The sequence below is a fragment of the Mastigoproctus giganteus genome, chromosome 7 (genome assembly GCF_048544385.1).
Source record: "Mastigoproctus giganteus isolate SK-2022 chromosome 7, ASM4854438v1, whole genome shotgun sequence".
NCBI lineage: Eukaryota > Metazoa > Arthropoda > Arachnida > Uropygi > Thelyphonidae > Mastigoproctus > Mastigoproctus giganteus.
In genome coordinates this window covers 88,839,911-88,863,351 of record NC_143581.1, presented here as the reverse complement: position 1 = coordinate 88,863,351, position 23,441 = coordinate 88,839,911, and the positions used below count along the sequence as shown (strand labels likewise).

Sequence of the window (23,441 nt, the reverse complement as noted above, 5' to 3'; positions counted from 1 at the left end):
AATTTTGTATTGTGATTTGAAAGCTTGTGGTTTTCAAGAAATTTGGAAAACTTAGGCCTAAATTCAATAGAATTAATGTTTGTATTTTTTATCTCTTATCAATCCATACACCTTTTCAGTGCTATGTATAGAGAGGTTGCGTCATGGCAAGGCATAGGAAACAAAATTAAATTGGTATGAGGTACAGTAGAGGAGTAAGTTTTGGGTGATCCTAGTAGTGGGTCCTCAGAAACAAATCCTCATAAACTGAAAACTCTCAATTCCCAGTTAGAGCAACTGCATGAAACTGACTCACAAAATGAAAGAATGAGTCAACAAAATGAGACTGGTTCTTGGCTTTGAAGACATATGGGAAGTAAGGACACATCTTTAATGCTTTTTATTTTGTGATGTGAATAAAGTTACGAACGCAGCGATGAGCTCCATTCTCAAGATGTGGGATGTCTTGGAAGCGAGTGCTATGTGCATTTATATAGAAAATCAAGTCTTAAAGGTTAGAATGAAAGATTATCGGGCAATGCAGAGATCGAGCTGGCTGCAAAAGACTTATGCAACTATAACTGAAAAAGATAATTTTATTGACAAGAAGGAAGGAAACAAATATATTCTGTTAGTGAAGTCTGATTTGGATCAGATTACTACCAGTGAAGAGGTACAGCAAGAGCTTATAAAGAAAGTAAAACCTGTGTTACAATGAAGGTAAGATTAATGAGAAGAATTAAAGTTATCAAAATGGATTCACTGAAAGATTTGAATGTGATAAAGAACTGTAATAAAATTTTGGAAATAGGCCCGAAAACAGAAATGCCAAGAAGAAGACTTGGAGAGAAACTTATTCTCTTTGGAGTTGAGCCCAATATTGATAAACATTTATAGAGCACAGGTATATGAGAGGAATCTGAAGGACAATGGATATTCTTATGAGGATTTCAAGGAGAAAATTGCGAGAATTGATAAATGAGAGATCGATAAATAAAGCAGTGGGCTTAACAGGGAAGAAGTGGATTGTTGAAATGTCATCAGGAATTGGAAAGTTGCTTATACAGAAAGAGCAATATATATTTGAATTGGACATCGTACTGAACACAGGCGCTCCTCGGCTTATGTAAGAAGAGGCACCTCTGTAGCCAGGTGAGCAGGAGCAGCAGTGCGTAGCACGTGCTTCTTGATTAGACCGGAGTTCGAGCCTGTGATCACCAAATACGGAGGATGCAGAAAGGTCAGGGAATGACCACCGCATATCCCCGGAGCAATATGGCCTTAGTTGCTAATGCTCCTAAAAACCAAATAACAAACAAACTTATATAAGAGTTTCGTTCTGGAAACCTGTTCGTAAGTTGAAATTTTACATAACTCAGAAACCACCCAAAATCTGTATAAATGTAAACATAAGTGTGGGACTTAAAAAAAACCAACTTTATTTATGTCTTATAGCATTTTTATATTACAATTATATATCCATAACATATGCATTAGAATATTATTTAAAAAACAAAACTTTTAAAGTATATATATACAACTTATTTAGCATGTGCGTGCATGGTGTTGGAGGGAGTGAGGGGGTATATATGTCACTGATATTAGTTGCAGGAAGATAAGGTTGAAGAAAGAGCTATCACATCATCAATATCAGACTCCTCTTCCAGCTCTAAAATAGTTGAAGAAGTGAAAATGGATATGATGCTGAAGTTAGAGTCAGAGAACCTCCAAGTTGAGGGAGTTGCTCAGTCTTTCTCATGAATTTATGTAGGAAGGTTTGAACAAATGCCTTCTTTTTCTCACAAGACTTTAAAGGCACAGAACTTTTACATGTTTTTTATTTGTTCTTTATCTTTCACTATTGTATTCATGGTGAATGTTTCCAGTCTTAAGACACACGAATCATGACACTATTATTTTTCCACCTTCATACATTTTCACAGTTTCTAATTTTTGCTCTAACATAATGTATGTTAGAGCAAAAATATGTATGCAGCTTTTTTGAAACACCAACATTGCCAGGTCCACTCACACGCTTTCTTGCCATAGTGACTGGGATAACACAGAATAATAAAAAAAAGCAGAAACAGTTATCAGCAAGGCAGGGTAGTAGTATAAATAACAGGGTGTAAAAATGAGATGAAAAAAGAAATAGTTTAACAAGCCCCCCATTCTAGCTACATACAAGTCGTTGCGCATCACGTGATAAGTCATGGCAAGCTATGTGCACGAACAATGTTATTGTCCAGCATCCTTGGAAAGTTCTCACTGGAGACCGTGCTGTAGGTATCTAGGCGCCTCTGTAGCCAGGTGGGAAGGAGCAGCAGTGCATAGCACATGCTTCTTGATTAGACCCAGGTTCGAGCCTGTCACCCCCAAATATGGAGGATGCGGAAAGGTCAGGGAATGACCACCACATTTCCCGGAGCAATATGGCCTTAGTTGCTAATGCTCCTAAAAACCAAATAACACACAGCTGTAGGTATCTATTAAGTCACCAATTACAGCTGATTTCTGCCCAGACTGTTTTATATTTATTTTTTAAAATTTTTACATCAAGTCAGATTTCTGTAAGTTGAGTCATCCGTAAGTCAGAGATAATAGTGTCTTAATCTTTTAAGATTGGGTTGGTTTTTTTTGTTTTTTTTTTAGGAGCATTAGCAACTAAGGCCATATTGCTCTGGGGATATGCAGTGGTCATTCCCTGACCTTTCCGCATCCTCTGTATTTGGTGGTCATGGGCTCGAACCTGGGTCTAATCAAGAAGTGTGTGCTACGCACTGCTGCTCCTGCCCACCTGGCTACGGAGGCGCCAATCTTTTAAGAGTCTTACCTTTGATCACATGTCTTACCTTTGAACTGACATGCAGCCACTATGCCAGGATGGGTTATTTATATAAGGATTGTACTATGAAAAATTAAAGACCTGTTTGTGTTAATTGCATGGTTAAAGGTATAAATGCTGATCATTCAATAAAGGACAAATTATGTCCCTGACTATGTTAAGAATTTTGAGCTGACTAAGAAATGCACAAAGTATGCATTAGAGAAATGTCTTGGGCATATTTTTAGACTTTAAGGGAGTGTTTGATAGAATCAGGTGGGAGAATGTTTTGCAGAAACTTAGAAATGTGGAATTTCCAGTAATACTGTATCAGGTAATGGGAAGTTATTTAAGTAAGATAATAATAGTTGTTATCTTGATGCAGATAACCAGAGGGTATCTGTAGGAGGAATCTATTGCTTGTCCTTATCTTTGGAACTTAGTAATGGATGAGCTGTTGGACAAGGATTGGAATTCTGAGCTCTATGCTTATGCTGATGATTTGAGAGTTTTAGCCAAAGGCAAATAGAGGAGAAGGCAGAAAAGATTCTGAAATTTATTTGTAACTGGACTGAGGAATATCAATTTGAATCATAAATTACTAAATCACAAATGATTTTTTTGAAAGGTAAATTGAATATAAGCCAAACTCCTGTTTGTCTAGACTCCTGCCAGGTTCTTAAAATACTGTAAAGTATTTAGGTATTATGATGGACGAGAGATTGTCCTTTCTACCCTCATGTGTGTGAAATACGTAATCGAGAAAATTAGAGTTTTGTACTCTTAGTAATGGATGAGTATATAAAAAGGATAATAAGAGTGGATTCGGTTGTGAAAGGCTTATTGTATAAATTATATAAATGTATCTTGGTGCTGATGATTACCTATGCTGCTGGTAGTAACAGGACATAGATTCTGAGCTAGATTGTTAGAATTAGGAATTGTAATGTATATGAAGATTTAAGAAGGCAACTTAATGTGAAAAGGGGAGTTGCTGAATTTCAACCATGTGAGATATTTGCGTGCATTGAGTTATTTGTTATTTAAACAGTATATTAGGAATGTTTTGATAAGAAGGTACATGATCTTGACTAGTGAAGGCTTAGTGTAAATATTGTATATAGAATTATAAATAGTTTTTGTAAATATGTATAGCGTGTATACATATCTGATATACTATAAACTTCTTTTAATTGTACAGGGTGTTCCTTTTGAATGTCCCTGATTTCAAATGTCTCGCAAAAAACCCCAGTGCACTAGAAAATGTTAATAACTTTTATTGGGAAAGAAAACACAAACAGTTTATAATAAAAAAATAATAAAAAAAAAAAAAAGTCAGCAGACTTCTATATGAGCTCCTTTGGTGCAACAAAGAATGTTCGAATGATACTCAATTTCAGACCAGGTTCTCTCCAACATCTGCACTGATGATGGCAGTTGCTTGAATTGGTAGAATAAATTTTCTGTTTATACTCCGAGATGACCAAATGATCAGAGAAGTTCACAAGATAGGCAGAATACAAGAAACAGCACCGTATTTATCAGTCATGGGCTTGAATAAGTGCATAAGTACGTGTGCCTTGAGTGACCAGGGTCACTCAAGGCACGCATACTTATGCACCCGCGTGCCTGATCACTTGGCTACCGCGGCCTACATATTATTTACAGAAAGCTTTACACTAAATAAAAATGGTGTTTTATAAGCAATTACAAAAAGTTGTATTCTTTAAAATATTTTTATTATGAATGAGGGGCGGCCATAGTGTCAGTCCACCATGCCCAATCCAATATTCTAGGAACTTGTCATTCGGAGCAGTGCGTGCCTGCAAGCTCCAGTGAAATGGGTGTGCAATCTGAAGAAATGCTTATTGTTCCAGTATGTCTAGGTATGTGACTCCTGTAACGGTATACTCCAAGAAGAAGAATGGTACAATAATCATGTCCTTCATAAGACCACACCACACATTCACTTTTTAGATGTCTCGAATATGCTCTTGGATACAGTGCAGGTTTTCAGAATCCCATATTCAAATGCTATGTAGGTTAACTTTTCCTGAAACGTGAAATGTTGTCTAGCCAGAAAACATAACATGACTCAAGAAATTATGGTTAGAAATTATTCAATCAGGAATGTCAATAGAAATTATTCAATCAGGAATGTCAATAGAAATTATTCAGTCAGGAATGTCAATAGCAAAGTTATGTCATTGTGGTGTTACTCAACTTGATTCTTGCACCATTTGAAATTTCTTGGTGTACAAATGCAGCTGCTTGTATACGACTCTATGCAAAGTTGCACAGGGCATGTTCAATTCCCATGATACATGCCTGATTAATTTCTGCAGGCTACAAACAATGGCAGCGCATACATCTTCAACTTGCTCTTCTGAAATGCTTTGACAACCTCCTCCATATTGCTTCTACATGTTATTGATGTTCAAAAATGTTCTGTACCATCTTTGTATAGACTTTGCGTTAGATGCACTTTTTAACATATGTCTAAATTGGAATTGAACCATTGCAACAGATCTCTCTCTGCAAACCACACCATTGCCTGTGCTTTTTCTTGCACTGACAGTATTTTTACACAAACGACAGCAGTGCCATAGCATTTCAAACCATCAACAACAAAACTTAACCATATCCATCCACCTCTACTGATTCCCACTGTATTTTCATACATACAACACATGAATTTTAATCATGTTATAAAATCAGGGATGTTCAAAAGGGGCACCCTGTATAGTAAATTACAGTTTTTATTCTCTAGAAGATTTTACTTATAGTGAGCAGAATGAGAGTTTGTGGTGTTGATGATGGAGTTATTGTTTTGAACAGAAGTGGTGGTGGTGCACTCCTGTAATCCAGCTTCTGGAGGTCTTTGTGCTTGATGTTTTATATGTGTTGTCATGTATTGTGGTGTGTTGTTAGACAGTAGAGGCCCACCTCCCTGATGGTAGGGACAGTAACCTGGTTAGTGGTATCTAACTAGGTTAACTGGGACTGAATGGCCAAATAATTTGATTTTAAATTATGTGTTAAATGTACACAAAACATGGATGAGCCTTTGTCTTGTGAAACATTTAGGCTATGGAGGTAGTAAATAAAAAATGTAAAAAAAAAAATGTATATTTATATATTTTTAAACGCTAAAAAGGGTATAGGGCTGAAAACTGCAGACTTTGGGAACTTTACTACACAAACAAGTTAGTGCAAAGCATCATTTTAGCTTGTAGTAAATCACTGAAGTAGGTGAAATGGCATTATTTTTGTTGCATCTCATATTGGTAACACCTTCACAAGCTGTCCTCTTATTGTACTATCTCGAATAAGCAACACTTCCCAGTAGAGAAGACTAATGTTACTTATTCTTGGCAGATACCACCACCCAGATAGCACCATTTTGAAGCCCGATGGCCTCTCATCGGTGTGTGGGTAGGCATCCCAGTGATACAGTGAATTGCAACCTAGTTACGAAGTTTAACTCCACAATAGGAGAGATACCAGATGCTGTGCAATAGTAAAGTACTAAAAAGGGTTTAGGGTTGAAAGCCCCAGATTTGAGAAATTTACTCGATGAACAAGTTAGTGCCGAGCATCATTTTAGTTCGTAGTAAATCACCGATGTAGGTGAAATGGCACTATTTTTGTTACATCTCATGTTTTGAACATTACATCTCATACTATTGTGCACCATCTGGCATCTCTTGTGGAGTTCATAACTGGGTTGTCACTCATTGTATCACTGGGTGTACTTGATTGCCTACCGATGAGAGGCCAACAAGCTTTGAAACAGTAACAAGTAAAGCTCAAGGCACAGGAGGAACACATAGACACTCTACTATTACAAGAACCCTACTACCACATAAGAAAAATCATAGGATGTCCCAACCACTACAGGATAATCCAAACTACTTTGGAAGCACCATGGGTAGCAATCCCATAAGAAACACCAATGTCTCAGTTACTAAGATATAAGCCATTTGCTGCACCCCAAGAAATGCATGTGCTCAGATCAACTCAGCCTTTGGGTCTTTTCACATTCTCTCTATCTACAGTAAACCAGCACAGGCCATTTCACACTCTAATAATTTAATACAGACAGCTCTTGATGTTCTCTCGGGAGGAGGGGTAAACTCCTCATTGATTTGAATGCAAATTGTCACTCTCCAATGTGGTGTAACACAACACAACACAAGACCCCACAGGCACCAGAAACAGTGCATAACTGGGAAACTGCATTATGTAAACCTATCTGCAGATCTTAAACCAGCCTGTAAACCTACCAACCTTCAGCAGTACCCTCTGGGAGAGCACCATCGATGAGACCATGGCCTCATCATCCATTGCAAGTAAACTGGAAAGTTAATGATACATGGACAACCTCTGACTACAGAGTGATCACTTTCTCCTTGTGTTACTCTGTAGATCATGTCCCCCTCATGCCCCGAGATGTCATCATGTATTGTACCAAAAAAGCAGACTGGAACCGTTTTTATCAAGTTCTTGAAGAAATGCTGTTTACTGATCTTTTCACCCTGACCCGTCTGCATTGTTCAGCAAACTTCATATTTGACTGGTGCCTCCGTGGGCAGGAGCAGCAGTGCGTAGCACACGCTTCTTGATTAGATCGGGTTCAAGTCCGTGACCACCAAATATGGAGGATGCGGAAAGGTCAGGGAATGACAACCGCATATCCCCAGAGCAATATGGCCTTAGTTGCTAATGCTCCCAAAAACCGAATAACAAACAAACAAGCACCCTGACTCAAACCCCCTCCTGAAATTTTGCAATAACACTTACCAAAAGTATACAACAAGCTTGCTCTATTGCCATTCCAAAATGTAGACCATTTCGCACTGTTGTTCCTTGGTGGAATTTTGAATTGGACAGCCTTCCAGAGGGCTCATGCTTCACTACCTCTCCCTGAAATTGACGCTGCCAGAAAAACCTACAGATTGTTCCACAATGCCTACACAGATAATATCACAAAATCAAAGAGAAAATCCTGGCAGGACTTTCTCTTGGATTGGTCTGATCAGTGGGTAATAGCAATTCCTAGGGAGTGGTATTGTGACCAACAAGTTCCCCGGGAGAGACGTCCTATGTTCAACATTGAAACCAGATAGTTCGGCCACCTTAACTTGGGAAGAATCTGTCAACAATATGTTGGACTTCATCTTTCCAAGTGACAGTAACCCCATGACTGCTGATCAACAACGTATTATTACCAGGAATGAGGAATATGCAACTGATCACACTGAAGTGCAATCGGTTGCATATAGGAATTTTTCTAGCAGAGACAAGGAGGTGTTATCCCTTTGTATAAGGCAGTGGTCAGGCCACACCTTTAGTACTGCATGCAGGTCTGGAGGCCTCATTTTAGGAAGGATGTAGAGTTACTAGAACAAGTACACAGAAGTGCAACAAGGTTGATGAGAGGAACAAGGGGTGTGCTTACGAAGGAAGGCTTAAGTTCTACAAGTTGCAGCATCTGTGAGGTGATCTGACTGAGGTGTATAAGGCCACGAATGGATTGAGCAGGCTCAATGCTGACAAGATACTTCCACTTGCTCAGATTAAGAACCTGAGAGGGCATGGATTCAAATTGAGGAAAAACACTTGTAGAATAGATGTTTTATTTGTTTGTTATTTGGTTTTTAGGAGCATTAGCAACTAAGGCCATATTGCTCTGGGGATATGCTGTGGCCATTCCCTGACCTTTCCGCATCCTCTGTATTTGGTGGGCACGGGCTCGAACCCCAGTCTAAGCAAGAAGTGTGTGCTACGCACTGCTGCTCCTGGCTATGGAGGTGCCTAGAATAGATGTGCGGAAGTTTGTATTTAGCCAGTAGGTAGTTGATTGCTGGAGCAGGTAGTTGATTGTTGTGTGGAAGTTGATAGCTTAAATAAACTTAAGGCTGAACTAGACGAATATTTGGAGTGACTGGATAGGTGAAATGGGAAAGGGTTTTTTTTTTTTTTTTTTTTTTTTTTGGCTTGCTGCAGTAGGCTTTTGGGACCTACTGCAGCGTGGGTCCCAATGCTTTAAATATACTTGTAATTTTCATTTCCTATTTCATCAGAACTTTTTCTCCTACAAGCTACTTTTCTGCTTGTTTGACCTCAATTCATTATTCAGTATGAAGTTACTAATTCAGCCACCTGTCATCTGACAAGAGCAGTAAATCTTGAAACAAACTGTCACGGTGTCTCAGTTTTTTAGTGAGATAGTAGATTTGCCTCTTTTAGTGACGAAATTCAAATTATAAATAAATTTAGTAATTTTAGGCCAATCATGGATAAAGATTTCATTTCTAGTATGAGCATAAGCTTAACCCTTCTGCTGAATGTACTGACTAATACTGAATGTACAATCAGTATATTGTACTTATTTTTTAAATAAGTACAATATATTGATTTGTATAAATTTGTAATGTGTAATAGGTTTCCTACTCATTGACAGAAATTTTTGTAGTTTCTTTACCATAATGTTCCAATAAACTGATTTTTCACAAAAAATAAGCTTGAAAAATTTACAAAATTTTTGAAAATTTGCATTTTCTAAAATCGGTGCTAAAAACCTTTAGAACCACTAGCTCTGTTAAAGAAGAAAATTCCATTCTTTAATAGTGATTGTTGGAAAGCTTACACATTTTACTTGGGAAATCCTGTTATGCATCCACTTTTTGAACTTGGGGTGGGGGGCTATATGTGAGAACAATTATAATTGCTAAAAAAAATTAAGCATCTTATTGTAAAAAGTTTTCAGGTAAGAATGTTATATGAGTCTCATCATTTTTATTGTGATGTTGCTAGAATGTATTGTCTCCTCTTCCTAAATATTTATTTCCAGTTTATTTTGTTTTCATTCTTCAGTAAATTTTTTAAATCTGGGGTAAAATTTATTTTTATTTAAAACCTTTACTGTCTATTTTTTAAAATGTTTTTTGTATAATGCTTATTGACAGGATGTGATGCACAAGTAAAGTAAACAATGTTTCTTATTTATTCTTGTTTAACTCCAGATTGAAACATGTAAAATAGCAGAACATCAAAAAGAAGAGGAAATACACCAGCTTAAACAAACTGTGACTCATTTAAATAAGCACACTGAAGTCAGAGAAACTTGTTTTAATGGTTTGAATTTTAAAATTTATCTTTTTTTTTTTTTTGCCTGCATTAGTATTTTGTATTTTAATCTATCTACATTTGCATTTAATTCAATGGTACAGAAATGAAATTTTACAGTAGAAACAATCTTTATAAATATATAATTTAATTTCAAAAACATTATATGCAAATTCAGCTGATGACGAATACTAACAAAAGAAAAAAAAATTAACCACTAATAACATGGTTAGTTGGCTCCATATATTGGGTTAAAATTTTTATTACATCAAAGCTCTTTAGCCTTCCCCTCCCCAGGGAATAATAAAAAAATTTATATTAACATTTCATAAAATCAGTAAAAAAAGAAAGAAACATTTAATCATATAATGTAATTCTACTTACACAATAAATTAATCTAATTCAGAATATGTACTACAGTATTAAACAAGATTACATGAATCGGGTTTAAGAAAATTCATTGCAGGACATTGAAAAGTCATAACACAATTTGTGATGACATTTCACTCTATATCACAGTTTGGTGGAAGACATCTGGTGGCTATGACATGTAAGTGCCAAGAAGAATAACAACACGTCATCTGAAAAAACTGTTGAGTCATGGACTTCTTCACCAAAAGGTTTGTTCATTTGAATGCAGTCCTCTTCTGGATACTGGAGGCTTAGACCTAAATGAATGTCACATGAACTATTAGGACATGTGGCAGAGAAGAAAAGTGCATGGGATACATATAAATTGTAATATGATACAGAAGCCTATGGTAGATATAAATTAGAGCAGATATCATCTTTTAAGGGCACAAAAGGTGATATAGTTGTACACGTTGGCACTAAGGATATCAAGAGTAGGAGACTGGCAGAATTGCTTAACAAGTACAGGTCACTGTTGAAAAAAAGCCGTGAAATAGGGTTGAATTTGAAAGTGTCTGCAATTCTGCCCAGACACGATAGGAGGGAGTATATGATAAGAGCCTTGTCGATCAATTCGGCCCTGGAAAGATTGTGCAAGGCTCAAAGGGTAGAATTTTTTTCAGCCTGGACTGTGCTTGTTAACAGGAGAGATTGCTTCTACAGGGATGGGATACACTTAAATAGAAAGGGTGCAAGAATATTTGCTGATGCTATCGAGGCAGTGTTAGGTGGGTCGGAAAACTGCTAGCTTGGGAGATACAAAGACGAATAGATTAACAGTAGCCACTGGCAGAGGTGAAAGAGATTCTTGCACTGCTTCTATTGGAATGAGCAGAAGCCTGAAAAACAAGATTCAGGATATTTCAGAGATTGCTGGGAGTCATTGCGGTACAAGTAAACACATGGGTTGTGTTAGGGTAGCTAAGAATAGAAATAAGTGCATGTATACTTGCGTGTACACCAATGCTAGGAGTTTAGTAAATAAATTTGATGAATTTGAGGTATTGCTCAAAACGTCAAAGGCAGATATTGTTGGGATATCAGAGACTTGGTGTCACAGATATAAGGAATGCAGAACTGAAATTTGGGGAGTACAACATCTACAGAAAGGATAGACTGGATAAGAAGGGAGGAGGGGTTATGCTATTAGTTAAGAAATACATAAAATCCAAGGAAGTGAAGCCAGTGGACATCGCTGGACAGTGCAGTGTCGAGTCAGTTTGGTGTGACATAAGCATTGGGAGATCAAAATTGAGAGTAGGAGTGTGCTATAGGCCTAATGACTCTGATGAGTATAATAAGAAACTGTACAGGGAAATAGAGTGGACCAGTAAATCAGAGAGTCTTATAATGGGAGATTTTAATTTCCCAGATATTGATTGGAATTTGGGGGCTGGTCACTCACACATTAGCAAAGCTTTTTTGGATTTATTGGATGATTGTTTTCTACATCAGCATGTTCGGGAGGCAACTAGAGGGAGGAATACTCTTGATTTGATTATCAGCAGTGATTCTTCATGCATTAAGAATCTGCAGATAAATGAACCACTAGTTGGCAGTGATCACAGTGTGCTGAAGTGGGATTTACTCAAAGAGGTAACTACCATTAGGGGTAAAGGGAAGGGTTATTGCTTCCATAAAGGCAACTACGATGGACTGAGACAGTATTTAAATTCTATACAGTGGGACCAACTGATGATGTTACCAACAGCAAATGCAAAATGGGAAGCATTCAAAGAACTTATCTTGGAAGCTACTAGGCTTTACATACCAACTAAGAAATATTGTTCAAGGTTTAGGCCTAAATGGATGTCTGATGAACTGATGAGGCATATGGCAGAGAAGAAACATGCATGGGATACATACAAATTAACACATGACACAGAAGCCTATGAGAGATACAAGTTGATCTGTAACCAAGTTACAAAGGAGGTTAGGCAGGCGAAGGCAGATTACGAGAAATCTTTGGCAAGGGATGCAAAGAAAAACAGCAAAGAGTTCTTTACTTATGTAAACTCTAGAAGGAAGGGGATGAATCAGATTGGTCCACTTGATATCGATGGGTCAACTGTTGATGATCCTGCTCAGGTAGCTAACAAACTAAATGAATATTTTGCATCGACATTCACACATGAGGAGTTATTTAGCGAGGGGAAAGCCAGAGGTGTATTCAACTCTAGCAGTAAGCTAGAGAATCTTGTAATAACTGAGAGTAAAGTGGAGGAGAAATTTTTGAAGATAAACACAAGAAAGGCACCCGGGGTGGATGGGATCTATCCAGTTATATTAAAGGAGGCAGCAGAGTAAGTAAGCAAACCCTTAGCCATAATTATGAGAGCTTCCTTGGAGTCAGGGGAGGTACCCACAGACTGGAGATGTGCAAATGTGACCCCAATTCACAAAGGAGGATCAAAGGCTGACACAAGTAATTATAGACCTGTGAGTTTAACTTCTGTTCCAGGAAAATTAATGGAGGCACTAGTTAAAGAAGCACTGCAGGATCATTTAGACAAGACTTCAGTTATAGCTCGGACACAGCATGGTTTTGTTAAGGGGAAGTCTTGCCTGACCAATTTGATTGGATACTATGATGCAGTCACAAAGGAACTGGATGCAGGGAATAACTTTGATATTATATACTTGGATCTCAGAAAGGCTTTTGATACTGTTGCACATGGAAGACTGCTGCACAAATTGGAGCAGTGTGGCATTGGAGGCAAATTGCTGCTGTGTATAAAGGGGTGGCTGAGGGGGAGAAGACAGAGAGTGGTAATCGTCGTGGACTAATGTTATTAGTGGAGTCCCTCAGGGCTCAGTGTTGGGTCCATTATTGTTTTCTGTATTCATAAATGATATTGATGATGGTATATCAAGCTTAATGTCGAAGTTTGCAGACGATACAAAAGTAGGCAGGGTTGTCAAGGACACTATTGACACTATGCTGCTGCAACAGGATCTGGAAAGGTTGAGCAGATGGGCTGAGAGGTGGCAAATGAAGTTTAACATTGACAAATGTAAAGTACTACACATGGGAAACAGCAACCCCAGAGCAACGTATCAACTCTGTGGTACTACACTGACAGTGGTAGAGAATAAAAGGGACCTGGGGGTGGTTGTGCAGGCAGATATGAAGTTCTCTGAGTAGTGCAGACGGGCTGCAAGAGTAGCTCATGGTGTATTGTCAATGATATATAGGAATTTTTCTAGCAGGGATAAGGAGGTGATTATTCCCTTGTATAAGGCAATGGTCAGGCCACACCTAGAGTACTGTATACAGGTCTGGAGGCCTCATTTCAAGAAGGATATAGAGCTGCTGGAACGAGTACAGAGAAGGGCAACAAGATTAGTGAATGGAACAAAGGGGTGCTCTTCCGAAGAAAGGCTTAAGTTTTGGAAATTACAGTGTCTGGAGACTAGGCACCGGCGAGGTGATCTGATAGAGGTGTATAAAGCCTTGAATGGTTTGAGCATGCTCAATGCTGATGGGATTCTGCCTCTTGCTCAGAATAATCACACGAGAGGGCATACATTCAAATTGAGGAAAGACAGATGTAGGATAGACGTGCGGAAATTTGCCTTTAGCCAGCGAGTGGTTGGTTGGTGGAACAGACTTCCATCCCTTGTTGTGGAGGTTGATAGCCTAAATAAGTTTAAGGCTCAGCTGGACAGGTATTTTGAACGAACAGAGGGGTGAAGTCGAAGTGGGGTTTTTTTTTTTTTTTTTTGGCTGATGCTGCATAAGCTTGCTTTCTTGCATCAAATGCCTCTACTAATGCTAATGCTAAGTCATAAAGGAGGTTAAGCAAGCTAAAGCAGAAGCAGAAGTAAATGAGAAGTCTCTGGCAAAGAATTTATGAACAGTAGAAGGAAGAGTTTGGATCACATTGGGCCACTTGATGGTCATGGATTAACTGTTGATGACTCCCTGCTCAGGTTGCAGACAAATTGAATAAGTATTTTGCATCTACATTCACACATGAGGAATTCTTTAGGGTAGGGAATGCCAGCAGTTTATCAAACTCTTAACAAGGAGCTAAATGACCTTGTGATAACTGAGAGGATTGTTGAGGATGGACATAAAAAAGGGCACCTGGGGCGAATGGAATTTATCCAATTATATTAAGGGTGGCAACATTTTGACATCATATACTTAGATTTCAGGAAGGCTTTTCATGCTGTTGTACAAACTTGAGAAATGTTGAATTAAGAGCAAATTACCGCTATGGATATAGGGATGATTAAGTGGAAGAAGACAGGGATTAGTTATCAATGGGTGCTTCTCTTCTTGGGCTGATGTTATTAGTATAGTGCCCCAGTGGTGCTGTGTCCATCATTGTTTTCAATATTTATCAATGATATTGATGAAGGTATATCAGGCTTAACATCTAAGTTTGCAGTGATACAAAGTTGGCAGGATGGTTATGGACAGTCACCAGGGTAAGCTACTACAACAAGATCTGGGAAAATTGGGTGAATGGGTGGAGAAATGGCAGTTGGAGTTTAACATTGATAAATGCAAGGTGCTATACATGGGTATCAGTAACCCCAGAGTAACTTATCAGCTGTGCAGTACTACACTCAGGGTAGTAGAAAATGAAAAAAGACATGTAGAGAAATTGTGCAGTCAGATATGAAATTCTGTGAGCAGTGCACAGATATGCTGCCCGGACAGCTCATGGGTTTTGTCAATGATATATACAGAAACTTTGCTAGCAGGGATAAGGAGGTAATTATCTCTTTGTATAAGGCCAAGGTTAGGCCACATCTTGAGTACCGTATACAAGTCTCTGGAGACCTCACTTTAGGAAAGTTGTAGACATTCTAGAACAGGTGCAGAGAAGGGCAACCAGATTGGTGAAGGGAACAAAAGGGTGCTCTTACCTAGAAAGTGAACTGACCTGCAGATTGAAGTGTCTCGAGACCAGGCACCTGGAGCGACATCTGTTTGAAGTGTTTAAGGTTTTGAATGGATTGAGTAAGCTAAATGTTTATGGCATTCTTCCTCATTCTGAGACTATGAGGGGGCAAGGAAAGATGGTTGCAGAATAGATGTGTGGAAGTTTGCCTTCAGCCAGCAGCTGTGTGATTGTTGGAACAGGTTTCTGTCTGTTGTTGTGGAGAATAGATGGTTTGAATAAATTCGAAAGAACTAAACAAAGTCTTGGAGTGTATGGATTGGTGAAGTGTGTACGTTTCTTAGTTTTATGGGGTTTTTTTGGATGATTCTGTATAAGCTTGCTTTCTTGCCTTATTTGCTACTACTACCACCAAACAATCCTAACCACACAGCCAGCACGCTTTGATCTTTTCTCACAAATAACCCTTTCAAGTAAACAGTTGAAGTAAGTAGCCCTCTAAGCACCTCAGATCACAACTTGGTGTTGTTGTCTTCTCCAATGGGATGACATCATCAACAGGCTTTCTCTTGTGGTCATTCTCAACTTTGTTGCTAAACATTTTGATGAACATACTTTAAAGTAAAAAAGAAAGAAACTGTAAAGAAGTTAAAATTATTATAAATTTTTTTTGTTGTTGTTGAGATACATTAATATATTATATTATGTGATACTAATTTTAATGTTTTGTTTACTTAGTTGGAGCCATGACCTGATAAATTGTAAGAAAAAATATTGTAAAATTTTTTTTATCCCTCTTTAGAGGGAAGGATTGTAGAAAATTTCTTATTTCTCAGTAATATTTGCTATTTTAATTAATGGATATGGTAAGTTGTAAATTTCCTTGTTTGCTTTTATTTTAAAATACTAGGTCAATTTTTCATGCTAGAAGGTGGATTTTCATTATCCCACTGACAGAGGTATGGAGAGAGAAATTATTGTTGACTATATCAGTGATAAACTGCATTAATTTGGATTAAATTGGATATGTTTAACTTATATTGATAAGAAATCCTAAAGCATTGTTTGTAAAATTGTTTGCCCCCCTCTCTCTCTCTCTCTCTCTCATCTTGGTATTGTAGAAGAGAGAGAGAGAGAGAGAGAGGGAGGCCATTTTCTTTTTTTTTAGAGAACGAATTATAATTTCAGTGCTTTTGAATAGAAGATTTATAACAGTTTAACTAAAAGCTCTATTATCTTATGTAACTTGTCAAAGTTTAAGGCTATTAAACTGACGATAAACGGTCTTGTATCAGAAATGATATTGAGCTATGACACTGTTGTAATTTTTTATATAAAAAAAAATTCTATTTTTTTTTTTATATACAGCTGCTAAAATAACAACGTAATTACCAGATGTTAATCATTATTTAAATAGAAATTAAATCTAACTCTTGAAAGGATTAAGAATAATTAATCATTGCAATTTTCTCAAATAAGTTAAAGCCTCAACAGTTTTATAGTTTAAATCTATGAATTTTCTTGTTACCTATGTTTTCATGGTTGTGTAACAAAATTCTTGTTACCTAACCAAAGATATTTCTGCAATGCTCTTTAGCTTCAAAACATGCACTGAAAGCATAAATTTCTACTGCATATATTTCATATCTAATAATTTATTTATTTTTTTTTTTTTTCTAATTAACTTGATTCATGTTGTTGAGAGTGTGCATAGCATTAAATCACATTCTTTGTTGCTCTTACAGGCAAACATTTTAGATCAATATCATGTTTAAAGACAGTTATAAGAGTTTAACTAAATGCTTTATTAATCGTTTGTGCATAGCATTGAAAAATTTAACTTTTTCTCTAAAGGTAAAACAGTGTCTCTTTTCTACTATATCAATTCATGCACATATTGTGGAATGAGTGCAAGAGTACTCAGTATTACATCCATTGTTTCTACAAACCAAGATACAAATTAACAGAGAGAGAATGAACAAACATTTTTTTACAAACAATGCTTTAGGCAATGTCTTCAACAATAATTTCTCTCTCCATACCTGTGTTGAGAGGATGACAAAAGTCCACCTTCCAGCATGACAGATGACCTAGTATTTTAAATAAAAGAAAGTGAAGAAATGGACAATCCATTAATTAAAGTAGCAGTATTACTGGGAACAAGAAACCATCTTCATAACAATGAAATAGAATAAAATCTATACTTGTCTGTGTATAGACAAATGAATGAGATGCACATTGAATGCTGAGTGAGTGAGTGAGTGTACTTGAATGCTCAGCACATGTATGCATGGATATCATGGGGAAACATATGGAAAGGAGAAAAGGGCAACAATTAAGGAATATGTGCAGATAACATGGAGGGCTACCAGAGCAGTATAAGCACATTCTGCTTGTACACAACACAACAGAAGAGAGCCTAATGTTTGTGCTTGTATTGAATTCTACAGATATTGTTATGGTAGTTAAGGAAAGAAATAGAGCAGGTGGAAAGCACTTATTCTAAATGAAATAGCTTGTTATTGGTTATACCAGAGTTGAAAGAATGAATGAGGATAACGTTGCATTTCCATAAGATATTAACAAAAGAACGATATCTTCATTACCACAGTATTAATTTTTAAATAAAAGGAAATCCACCTGTAATTTATTCCATGGTACTTCTCCTAATTTGGAAATACTATTGAAACATTCATCACTTAAAAAGAAAACTTCCAGGCTGTTTTTTTCTTAACCAAATGTTAAAAAGTAACCACCCTTATTGAGCTATCAACCAGATAGCTTGATAAGGGTGGTTAATTTTGAGATCCCTAGAGAAATCTTGCACCAATCTCTTTGTTTACAAAATAATAGCATCAGCAAATATTCTTGCACCCTTTCTATTTAAGTGTATCTCATCCCTGTAGAAGCAGTCTCTCCTGTTAACAAGCACAGACCAGGCTGAGAAAAATTCTACCCCTTGAGCCTTGCACAATTGCTCCAGGGCCGAATTGGTCGACAAGGCTCTCATCATATACTCCCTCCTATCATGTCTGGGCAGAATTGCAGGCACTTTCAAATTCAACCTTAATTCATGGCTTTTTTTCAACAGTGACCTGTACTTGTTTAGTAATTCTGCCGGCAAGTAAGCAAATAAGGGTTCTTCCTTTTTGGGTTTTTTAAGATTTTAAGTTTTTTTTTTTTTTTTTTTTTATCCCAAAATTAAAACCTGTTCTGGGCAATGTCTCTTGCTTTTAATGAAACAGTGATATACTTTTCTTTTGGAACAGTGCATTTTACTTAGAGTAGTGTAATATAAAGGCAACTCATTATAGAGTGCCTCTACATCATGAGATCGGTGCACTAAGCAGGAACCTATACTTTGTGCAACACTACATGCAGAGCGAGGCTATATCCTTTATGTATAATTACATTGTAATCACGTGTACATCGAGTAAGCATACAGTGTGCAGAAAGAAATGTGAAAGTGGATGTAGCATTTGAAAGGGAAGTTGATAGTGAACAGGTTTTTTTTTTTAATGGGCTCTTGGAATGCACTCCCATTATGTATTATATTCCAAGTTTATTCCATTTCAGTGTTATTTGATTTGAGGATGATGATTTATCCGAACATGAAGCGAGTCTGATTATATATTTCATGAAATTTGAATTTGTTCTTTCAGTAATAGGTGCTACTAAAAGATAACAATCAAAGCTCTCATTGTAATAATTTACTTATTTATAAGTTATATAATGCATCTAAATAACAATATTTTACTATGTGAACATAGGAGAGCAGTATATAACATGTATTTTGTTATGTACAGCACTGCAGTATCCGTGACTTCTGCTTGAATAAAGATCCAGAATGCCATTTCAGTCTACCCCCCCCCCCAACTTGGAAGGAATGGACTGGAATGGCACACACACACACACACACACACAGGCCCGAAAACCCACGATTGTGTCATATGCATATTAATATTAGCATTGTTTTTTTCTTTTTTTATGTAAACCCCAAACACTAGAGGTATTAGAACCTATAGTACTTAGTACCGTGCTTGGGTTGGAGGTTGAGAAGACGAAAGAAGATATTTGTTGACTTTGGACGTGAACTTCTGTAGACTGTGATTTTCAGGAAATACGTATGAAGGAAGGTTGTTCCAGAAAATGGCAGTTGAATCAATAAACGAGGAAGATGAAAACTTCTGTGAGTTTGAAGTTGGACAGTAAATGGATGTTGGCTGGTGGTGGCACATGTTTGGATTGTTTTGAAAGAGAGTGGGAATTATAGAAGCCAATTCAGAAGAACAGTGCCCACAGCAGTATCTGTAGAAAAGGCATGCAGCAGAAACAGTACATCTATGAGACAGCGAGCGGAGAGATTCTGTTAGAGATGAATCATTAATTAACCTCACTGCCATCTTCTGAATGGAATCAAGAAGCCTAAGAGAGGTTTTGGGGGCACCACCCCCAGATGTGGGAAATATATTCCATGGCAGGGTGGATTTGTGATTTATACAGAGGGAGCAGCTGTTTGGAAGAAAAGTAATGCTGAGAGCCAAAGAAAAAACCAAATTTTTTAGATGCAGAGGAAGCAATATTTGTAATGTACTTGTGCCAAGAGAGATTAGAAGTCAGGGTAATCCCCAAAAGAGATATATCATTTTGCCTAGAAATCAGAGTGTTACTAAAGATAAGCATAGGAGCAGAAGAATCCTTTTCGCAAGATATCAGACAAGACTGAGTTTTAGAAGGATTGAAATCAACTAAGTTGTCTTTGCCTCACAGGAGAATTATGTGAAGATCGGCATGTAAGGAATTGGTAGCAGATTTTCGAGAAGTTGAAGCTGATTGAGCAGAGCAAGCATTGCATTCCACTTTCCATTTTGAGCTTTCTCAAAATGGGAAGTGGAATGCAATGTGCTATCATCAGCAAAACTATGGATAGGATTTCCAGTCAATGGAAGAAGGTCATTAATATACAAGAGGAAAAGAGTTGGGAAAGAACTGAACCTGGGATACTGGCATTAGTGGAGAAGTTAGAAGACAAAGCCATTTACCATCACCATAAGTGAGCGATCAGAGAGAAAACTGGATAACCAATTACTAAAAACAGTTGGCAAACCATAAGATGGAAGGTTGTTTAGAAGACCTTTATGCCAAACATGATCGAAAGCCTTTGAGATGTCAAGATCCACTACTTGTGTTTCACCGAACCTTTCCATTGAATTAGTCCATAAATGGGTAACATAAGCCAGATTATCACCAGTGGATCGACACTGACGGAATCCATACTGGCAATCATTGATCAGACGGCAGGTTTCTAGGTAGTTTAAGAGTTGGTGGTTAATTGATTTCTCCATTACTTTAGAAAGAGTAGAAGTAATTGCAATGGGACGATAATTGGATGGGAGGGATTTGTCACCATTTTCAGGGACTGGCTGGATATGAGCAAATTTCCAAGCAGAAGGAAAAACACCTTTGGAATAAGAAAGTGAAAAAAGGCGGCAAATAATAGGAGTAAGTTCAGGAGCACAGGTTTTGAGAACAAGTGGAGAAATACCATCAAGACCTGGAGCTTTCTTAGCATGAAGATTCGTCAAAATCCTTCTGACATCCTTTTTACGAAAGACCACAAGCGGCATTGAATGGATTGTGTTGGGAATGGTGGGAGGTGTTTTACCAAGATAATACATGAGTTGGAAGAAAAATGGGATGCTAGCAGGTCAGCTTTATCCTTGGCTGAAGTGACAACAGAACCATCTGGTTTGGACAGAGGTGGGAACAGAGATGGGCAAAAGTTGCGGCCAATAGCTTTGGCAAGAGACCAGAATGCTCGGCTACCATTAGGGCAAGAAGCAAGTTTTCTACTCTTCATCATCAGCCATTTTCAATCCACTGCAGGATGAAGGCCTCTCCAGCAACTTTCCACTTCCTTCTGTTTTGAGCACTGGCCATCCATTTACTACCTAAAAACTCATGAATTTCATCTATCCATCTCCGCCTTTGTCTTCCAGGTTTTCTTCTAGCTTTGGTACCATTCTGTTATTTTCTTAGTCCATCTGTCATCATATCTTCGAGCTATGTGTCCTGCCCAAGAACATTTTAGTTCTTCAGTTTTGATAAGAATGTCCTTTACTTGAGTTTGCTGCCTAATCCTTGTGTTTCTCTTCTTATCTAACAGTCTGATTCCCAGTATAATTCGTTCCATTCTTCGCTGTGTAGTTCTCAGCTTCTCTTCCATTTTTTTGATGAGTGCCCAAGTTTCACTTCCATAAGTCATGGTGGGGAGTATACATTGGTTCATTATTTTACGTTTCAGACAAACTGGGATATTGCTCTTCAGTATGTGACTATAAGGCTCCCGTAGCCGAGTGGGCAGGAGCGGGAGTGCATTAGCACACGCTCCTTGAGTAGACCGGAGTTCAAGCCCCTGACTCCTGAATACAGTTGATCTGCCAACCCGCACTGGACCAGAGTGGCAGATTATGGTCCATTTCCCTCGGCATGAATTGTTGAGGAGGCTTCCATCCTGCAGTGGGTTGATAATGGCTGCACTTTGACTTTTGATAATGACTGAATGCTATCCATCCAAAATTTATTCTTCTCTTGACTTCCAGTCATTTATCTTATTAAGCTAATAACTTGTCCCAGATAAGTATATGATTCCACCTTTTCAATACTGCTCCTTCAATCATTATTTCCCTTTCTGTGGCATACTTGTTATCATTAATTTTGTTTTAGCCATATTCATCTTTAGTCCAAAATCCTTACTAACTGTGCATAACTGATTAAGATTTTCCTCTAATTCTTTGGGATCGTGGCTTATGACCACAATGTCATCTGCAAATCGTAAATGGTTTAGATACTCTCTGTTCACATTGACTCCTTTCTACGACCAGTCTAATCTTCTGAAAGCTTCCTCAAGGGCAGCAGTAAACAGCTTCGGAGATATTATGTCTCCTTGTCGAACTCCTTTCTCAATTTTAAATTTCCTACTCTCTTTGTCTAGTCTAATAAAGGAGGTAGCACTCTCATATATTTTCTTCAAAATCATAATATGTGGGGTATCTATGCCTTGTCTTTCCAGTGCCCGAAACATTGCCTTATGCTGTATGGAGTCAAATGCCTTTTCATAATCCACAAATGCCAGGCATAATGGTGTTTTATATTCATTTGCTTTCTCCATTAGCTGTGATATTACGTGAAGGTGATCCATAGTTGAGAATCCTGTCCTAAAGCCAGCTTGCTCTTTCGGTTGATTCTCATCAAGTATTCCTTCTAATCTGTTAGTAATGACCCTTGTGAACAACTTGTAGATGTGGGATAACAAGCTAATTGGTCTATAATTTCCAATTTCTGATTTATCTCCTTTCTTATGCAGCAAAACTATGATTGCATTATTCCACTGCTTAGGCATCACACCTTTTCTAATGCACTTTGTGAAGAGCCTTGCCAGTTCTTGTGCTATGTCTCTTCCTCCCAATTTTAACAGTTCTACAGTAACTTCATCTTCCTTTTCTTCAATACATGTTCTAACTTCATTTTCTTCAATGCATGTTCTACCTCATTAGGAAGAATATTGGGTATGTCGTATGTGTTGCTAATTTGCAATCCATCTTCCCCACTTCTGGCATCATTCTCTCGCACCTTGTATATTTCTCCATAATTCAAAGAGCAGAAGAATGCCATTTCTGCTGTTTATAAGTATACCATCACTATTCTGCAGTTTCAGTATCATTTGTCTTTCTGTATTACTGCTCATGGCTGCTGATTTAAATCCTTTGTTTTCCCTTAATGCTTGTTCTACTTTTCTTGTGTTAAATCTTCTTATGTCCTCTGAGTCTCTTTCTAATGGCTTTGCATAACTCAGTATACTCAATTTTCTCCCTGTCAGTGTTTTTTTTGCTTTTCATTTGTCGTCTTCGGTTCATCATGACAAGTGTTTCTTGACTAATTTTTTCTTCTTTGGATTTCGTTTTCTCTATAGGTTTCTTGGGCTTTATCACTTTCAAAAAGTTGTAATATTCCTCGTCGATATCTTGGTCCTGAGCAGTCTGCAGAAGCTCAAACTTGTTCTTAAGTTCCAGTACATACTGCTTTTTCTCCTCTTCTGTTATCTCAAAGACCTTTGTATTATTTACTTGAGTCAGTTTTTTCCTTTCCTACATCTATATCAAATGTACATCTTACCATTCTGTGATCACTTCCAACATTTACCTTATTCAGGACAATAACATCATTCACAATATATCTTC

The 23,441-nt window shown here is 37.5% G+C and overlaps 1 protein-coding gene across 1 annotated transcript in view; it reads left to right on the top strand.

Annotated features, from left to right (window-relative positions):
* The window catches only part of LOC150083055 (leucine-rich repeat-containing protein 45-like), a 151,345-nt gene that overhangs the window by 16,490 nt on the left and 111,414 nt on the right, over window positions 1-23,441 (top strand). The window contains exon 3 of the mRNA XM_090378377.1: window positions 9,832-9,943. Coding sequence (XP_090234503.1) covers window positions 9,832-9,943 — 112 coding nt within the window. The remainder of the gene's footprint in view (window positions 1-9,831; window positions 9,944-23,441) is intronic.